The following is a 6,300-nucleotide window of genomic DNA, read 5'->3' on the forward strand; positions in this document are numbered from 1 at the left end:
CTGAGACAACTTCCGAACACTTGGTGCCTATGTAAACAGTATACCTCGCGCAGTCCAATGTAAACATCCGTTAGCTTATACAGACAGCCTAGCAGCCTGAAGCACTCTAGCCTATGACCGAACTGTAAATAAAAAATGAAAGCGTTGTTAAAAAACAAATCAATAGTTACATAAAAAGTTTTGATAAACGTGTTGATATTTGAGACTTCTCGATAGAGTGGACAGGGCTCACTATCATGAAAGGTGGCAGTCGCTGTGCGCGCGAACATATGGAGCTGAAGGATAGCTCCACCCTGCTCCCACGCAAATAATATAAAACCCAGAGCAACAGATGCAACACCTCGTCAATAGACTACTAGGCTGCAGCTCATGTCGACCCCTCCCCAACTTCTCCTGCGCAAACTAAATATCAGTTAAGTTGTATTTGTTTAAGTTATAGGCCTAAGTTTATTTATCCTATGGTCCTATGTTTTTGATGGTTTGAAATCATTGGGTATTAGTTATTTGGATATTTAGGTTAATTCAAATTCTCGGACATGAAGTCAGTATTGATGCATTGTAATTTTGAAAATTAAATTAGCCTGAAACGCATCTTACTAAGTCAGTAGTTTTAGATCAGATATGGTAGGTATATCATAACATTAGTGTAATAGCATATCAAAGTATCTCTGTTAGTCAGTGTATCAATTTTTGTCTTTGTTTCTCTGCAGAAGATCGCTCGTGCGTAAAGTTGCCTCTTCGCTCTCCAAACCTGAACCATGTACCCGTTTAATGGCAGTCTCAGTAACTTCAGTCTGATGATGGAGGCTGCGGACATGCCCCGGGATGAGAACCTGGCCAAAGTAGAGATCGCGCTGCTCAGCGTCATCTTCGTCAGTGCGGCTATCCTGAACACAGGGCTACTGCTGGTTCTGTGGAAGCGGCGCAAACAGGTATCCAAGATGCGTGTCTTGGTGTTCCACCTCTGCGTTGCGGACCTGGTTGTGGTGTTTTTCCAGGTGTGCCCGCAGCTCATGTGGGACATTACGGACAGATTCATCGGACCGGACCTTGTGTGCCGCTTGGTGAAGTATCTGCAGGTCGTAGGCATGTTTGCGTCCACCTACATGATCGTAGTGATGACCATTGACCGCTACCAGGCTATCTGCAACCCTATGGTCAAATTTCAGAGGAGGCGCAAGCGCTGGAACATCCCTGTTTGCATCGCCTGGGCGATCTCCCTCGTGGGCGGCCTGCCTCAGATCTTCATCTTCTCGCGGGTCCAGGTGGCGCCCGGGGTGTTCGACTGCTGGGCGGACTTTATCCAGCCCTGGGGCTTGAAGACCTACATCACCTGGACCACGCTGGTTATCTTTGTCTTGCCCATTTTGACCGTGGTGGTGTGCCAGGTGCGAATCTGTCGAGCCATCCAGAATAACCTTTACTTAAAGACGCACCAGGATGGGGGTAGCGGGGTTGCCTTTCAGCTGCCCTCCAGAACCAGCAGCGTGGCCGGGGTGTCCAAAGCACGAATCAAGACTGTGAAGATGACAGTGGTTATCGTACTTGCCTACATCATCTGCTGGACTCCGTTCTTCACGGTCCAGCTTTGGTCTGTGTGGGACAAGGACGCGCCAACAGAAAGTAAGAACACGGATATCAATCTTATTATAACTGTATAATAAAGTTCCCAAGTATGACTGTCAACAGGGTGTTAGGGGTGGCGCCCCACTTGTGATAAAACGATATATATATAAGCCTATATATTATATCATTCATGGATTGTGTTTTAAATGCTCATAAAAGTGGGGTAGATGTGTACATTTTCCTGTTTCAAAAATAGATTGTTTAGAACAAGCTGTTCAGTTACTACTCTGCTCCTCAGCGACTGCAAGCAGCCTGCATCAGCACCGCCTCGGTGGGCGCATAGGCCATGCTGAATGTTGAGGGGGTTTGATTAACCTCGCCCGGGCGCACATGTAGGCTTGTTTTGCACCGGCTTAAAGTTGACTGCATGAACCAGGTGCCCGCTCTGTCCGACAGCAAAGTAGTCTCAAAACAAAAGTGATGTAATTCAGCATGTGTAGTTATTAATAGGATTCTGTATTTTCCCATGCAAAAGTGGTTGCTTTTGGAAAAAAAACGCTTTATCTGCCTTCCCAATGAAAACTAGTTAGAACATTTTAACGGGTACTTTATGGAAAAGAGATTTCTGGACGATGTACATGCTGCCTTGTTAACAAAATGACAGAGCGGCACAGATTACTGTTCCATTTGACAAGGATGGTCCTCCCTCCCCGTTTTCGCCTCATGAAGTGACAGGCCTTTACCCGTTTTAACCCGAGCCAGCGTAAAATAACTCCCTCAATGATTGTATTGTTTTGCCAGCCAGCTATTTGCTATGAGGGGGAACTGCCCATAGCATAAATTATAACAGCACAAAGTAAATGGACTGACATGGGCTCTAAAATTTGCATCCGTTCAGTCAGAACTTCTGAGTCTGCTCTAGTCTCTCTCCCAATGAGTCTCTCATGCCAGACGGTTTACTTCTTTCTGCATGTGAGACTAGATCTGCTCTGTCAGGTATAGATGTCGCTAAAGCAAATTGTAATGAACTTGTTAATAAATAATCACAACAGTCACGGGTGCCTGGGTCCTGATAAACCAGACAACAACATCCAAGAAAGGTTGAAGGACAGAGGGATACACTAGCTAGAACATTCTTATTGCGGATCTGGTAGGACAAAAAATCTTGGCCAATTTTATAGTCCATCAAGGTAGGTGACAGGGTGACACGTGTGGACTAAAACAGGCTAAAACCGTGTGTATCAATCTCAAAGCATGATGAAAATAATTAGCAGTAATTTTGAGAAATAGTTTGGAGGATTTTTGGGTCAAATTAACCAGTTAGGCTATCTACCGTTGATAAGTAGCTTGCTAGCTAGTTAACAGTTCACTCTCATGCCAATTTCAAGTCTTTCTAAACTAATATCTGACAAAGGGTGCATTTGTAAATTCACTCTGGAGTGTCAGAGTGCGCTGAGTGCAGTCAGATTGTCCGTTCATAAATTCAGTGCATTTTGCTCTCGGAGCGTTCAGAGCGCACACTGGATGCTCAGGCAGAGGAGTAAGCTTGATGCAAGCATTCTGACCTCTGTCACGACTTCTGCCGAGGTCGGTCCCTCTCCTTGTTCGGGCGGCGTTCGGCGGTCGACGTCACCGGCCTTCTAGCCATCGCCGATCCACTTTTCATTTTCCATTTGTTTTGTCTTTGTCTTACACACCTGGTTTCAATCACCCAATTACTTGTCCACTGTCTGCAACGCAATGCTGCAAGGCAAACGCAGCGTTCCATTGGAAATTAATGTACTTCTGGTGTATCCAAACGCAATGACACTGTCGGTGTGATCGAGGCGTAGGGCGCAGTAAATGTGCGTAATTTGTCCTTGTGTTGTCATTGCAGCCGCAACGTTCACCATCCTGATGCTGTTGGCAAGTCTGAACAGCTGCGCAAACCCCTGCATCTACCTGCTCTTCAGTGGCCAGCTGCCCAATAAGTTGACGGTGCTGTGCCGAAGGCCTTCCAACGGGAAAGACTCCATTAACTATGAGGCCACAGTGGTCAGCTCGCTCTACATGAGCTTCAAAAGCATCTCCGACTCCAAATAGAACACACGGTTTTCATATTCTCCCGGTATGGGGAAGCAAGTAACTAAAGGCACACTTTAGAACCTGAAAGGGTTCTTTGGCTGTCCCCATAAGAGAGCCCTTTGAAGAACCCTTTTTGGTTCCATGTAGAACCCGTAACCAAAAAGGGTTTTCATATGGGGTACAGCCGAAGAACCCTTTTGGTACTCTTTCTTCTAAGAGTGTATGTGCGCAAATACACGCTAAATACTGGGGGATAAGCCACCACTAATGGATGGAGGCTTGTGATGTGGGCTTGCACTGGGTGTCATAGGGAGATATATCACGGTTGTAACACCTCTGGCAGACAACATAGATTTCTGACAGTTTTCATGTGAATATTCTAAAATCCACATAAAAACAAAATGTGCATTTCCCACCAGAGGTGTGTTTTCATCAAATGTACTTGTTTGACTTGATGCAGATAAAAGGCTGTGTGCGCGTGGTGACTTAGGGCTAATAAAATACCTTTTGCGGTTAAATACCGAATGGAACCAAGAAAAAATACAAGTTAAATGAGTTTCCAGCACATTTTCAACTCTACTGATGGTTTTCTAGCCAACAGCGCTATCTTATTTATATTTGTCAAACGGCAGCCAAGCATTGATTAACATGTCACCAGAAGAAAACCCTCGATATTTATTGGAAAGGAGCATCAAGCTCATCACCTTGCACTTTCACCACCCTGGGAACTTCATCATTTATTTAATCTGTAGCATAATAAACTGCATGTTTTCCCAAAGAGTCGTAGTGGGGGGGACCACACAACATGTCATTACGTGACTCCAAGTTTACTTCGATATGATGGTTATTATATCAATATTTGCGCAGAGCAGTGTTTCCCAACTCCTGTCCTCGAGTACCCACGACAGCACATACATATTTGTTGTAGCGCCAGACAAACTCACCTGATTCAACTAATTGAGGGCTTAATGATTAGTTATCAAGTTGAATCAGGTGTGCTTGTCCAGGGATACAACAAAATGTGTGCTTTTGGGGGTACTCGAGGTTGATTAGTGTCCTACCTTTTTGTGAGTAAATGTCTAAATCTAATCTAACACCACCAGTTAACACCTGCAAACTTTTTGATTGTATAGTGTAGACTGCATTTACTGCCAGTGATTGTTTACAATAATCAAATGATCATCTTCAGCTGTTTGGTGCTTTTATGACGCCAGAGACGTGGTGAAAGAAGCAGTTACAAAATAGAAGGTGTGTGTTCACAGACATAGTCCAATGTTGATGTAACCTAACACAATACAAGCCAACTGTTTGATGTCTTCTGTACCCATATGAATGACCCCTATGATGTAACTGCAATGATGAGATAGATGTTCTTCTTCTTTGTTTTATTTTCTCGCAGTCATACTGTGTTCAACTGTGTTTGATCTTGCCGAGCCATCTTGTCTCAAGAGGACCACAATGGAAATAAGTCCCAGATTTTGTGTGTTATCCTCCATGATTTAGCAATGGAAATAAGTCCCAGACTTTGTGTGATATCCTCCATGATTTAACTCATGTGCATGTGTGGCTTTTTCTAGTTTTGTGTGCTTGTTATTTAAAATGGTCAAATTAATAAACTAACTTAACTTCAGAAAGACTAGACAGATTTTTGGAAAACTTTGTTTAAACCAAAAATGATGTATGAAAGCCTGAAAGTTTAGGTCTGTTGAAAACTGACAAAGACTAATGATTTTGTAGTGCAATTGACTGTAAAATAAACGACCACATTTTTGTGGGTAGATGTTCTCCATTTGAAATTAAGCCCATAAAGTTGCTGGAAGCCATTTTATTTTTGTTCTGCAACAGAGCTGTTTCTGGGAGATTTCTTGGAGTTAAGGAATTCTTATTCAATTCCCTTTCCTGTTTGAGTTGGGCACCATTAGTAAGAGGGTGTCTGTTGTACAATTGCAGAAATGCAACATTTCTAATGATCTCTCTTCTTAAAACAGATCCCTCAGTATCTATTTTGTCATTAACAAAGAGTGAGACCAAGCACACCAATGCACAAACATAATCAGCAGCGTATATCCTACTTGCGGCTACAGCATAAACCACAGTGGATAAAATGTCTAGTTAAGTACACAATCAAAAACCATCCAGCCTAAAGTCTAAACATGTCACTTTAGTCTATGGTACACAACCACAATCATACAGCTAATAGAATGACAGAAAATTAGCTGCTGGTTAATGAGCTAAATTGAATTTGTGTGTCTAGCTGCACTGCTATTCCATAAAGCATTTGTACGTTTGTAAATCATGTTCCCCTTCTTTGTCTTTATCATTTGCACAGTTTATTATGTATGATGAATAAAGTGTTACATTTTCCATACATGAGTCAGGCTTGATTGTGTTTTCAAACAGTCAATCATCTATTAGTGACATGGACATACATTTTTCAGATGCATCTCCAATTATCTATATCTATCCACCACAGTATACAATAACACCAGCAGTACAGTATGTTCTGTTTTATATTATTGAAGACATCACTTCAGTAATTGGTCATGAAAACACGAAGAACACAACCATCCCCTTTGCCTTAATTGGTCAATGACTGAAAGAAAGGAAGATCATAGTGTGAATATGACTTCCGAGAAATATGTCATATAAAATGTCTCTCCAGCCTATTAC

At 42.7% G+C, this 6,300-nt stretch overlaps 1 protein-coding gene across 2 annotated transcripts; it reads left to right on the forward strand.

Annotated features, from left to right (window-relative positions):
* Positions 1–226: 226 nt before the first annotated feature.
* LOC106565540 (oxytocin receptor) lies at positions 227–5,994 on the forward strand. Of its 2 annotated transcripts, XM_014132785.2 has the most exons (3): positions 227–412; positions 711–1,623; positions 3,443–5,994. In XM_014132785.2, exons 2-3 carry the CDS (start codon positions 759–761, stop codon positions 3,646–3,648), a joined length of 1,071 nt encoding a protein of 356 aa, XP_013988260.1. In that variant the 5' UTR covers positions 227–412; positions 711–758; the 3' UTR covers positions 3,649–5,994. The 2 variants fall into 2 exon arrangements, with proteins under 2 accessions (XP_013988260.1, XP_013988261.1); XM_014132786.2 differs by having other exon boundaries at positions 227–1,623.
* Positions 5,995–6,300: the final 306 nt, after the last annotated feature.

This window comes from Salmo salar, chromosome ssa12, assembly GCF_905237065.1.
Source record: "Salmo salar chromosome ssa12, Ssal_v3.1, whole genome shotgun sequence".
NCBI classification, from domain to species: domain Eukaryota; kingdom Metazoa; phylum Chordata; class Actinopteri; order Salmoniformes; family Salmonidae; genus Salmo; species Salmo salar.

Bases quoted from the DNA above. Each gene is read 5' to 3' on its own strand.
- LOC106565540 (XM_014132786.2), top strand. From the start codon at position 759: ATGTACCCGTTTAATGGCAGTCTCAGTAACTTCAGTCTGATGATGGAG. The intron at 1,624-3,442 runs GTAAGAACACGG...TTGTCATTGCAG, and splicing joins CAAGGACGCGCCAACAGAAA to CCGCAACGTTCACCATCCTG.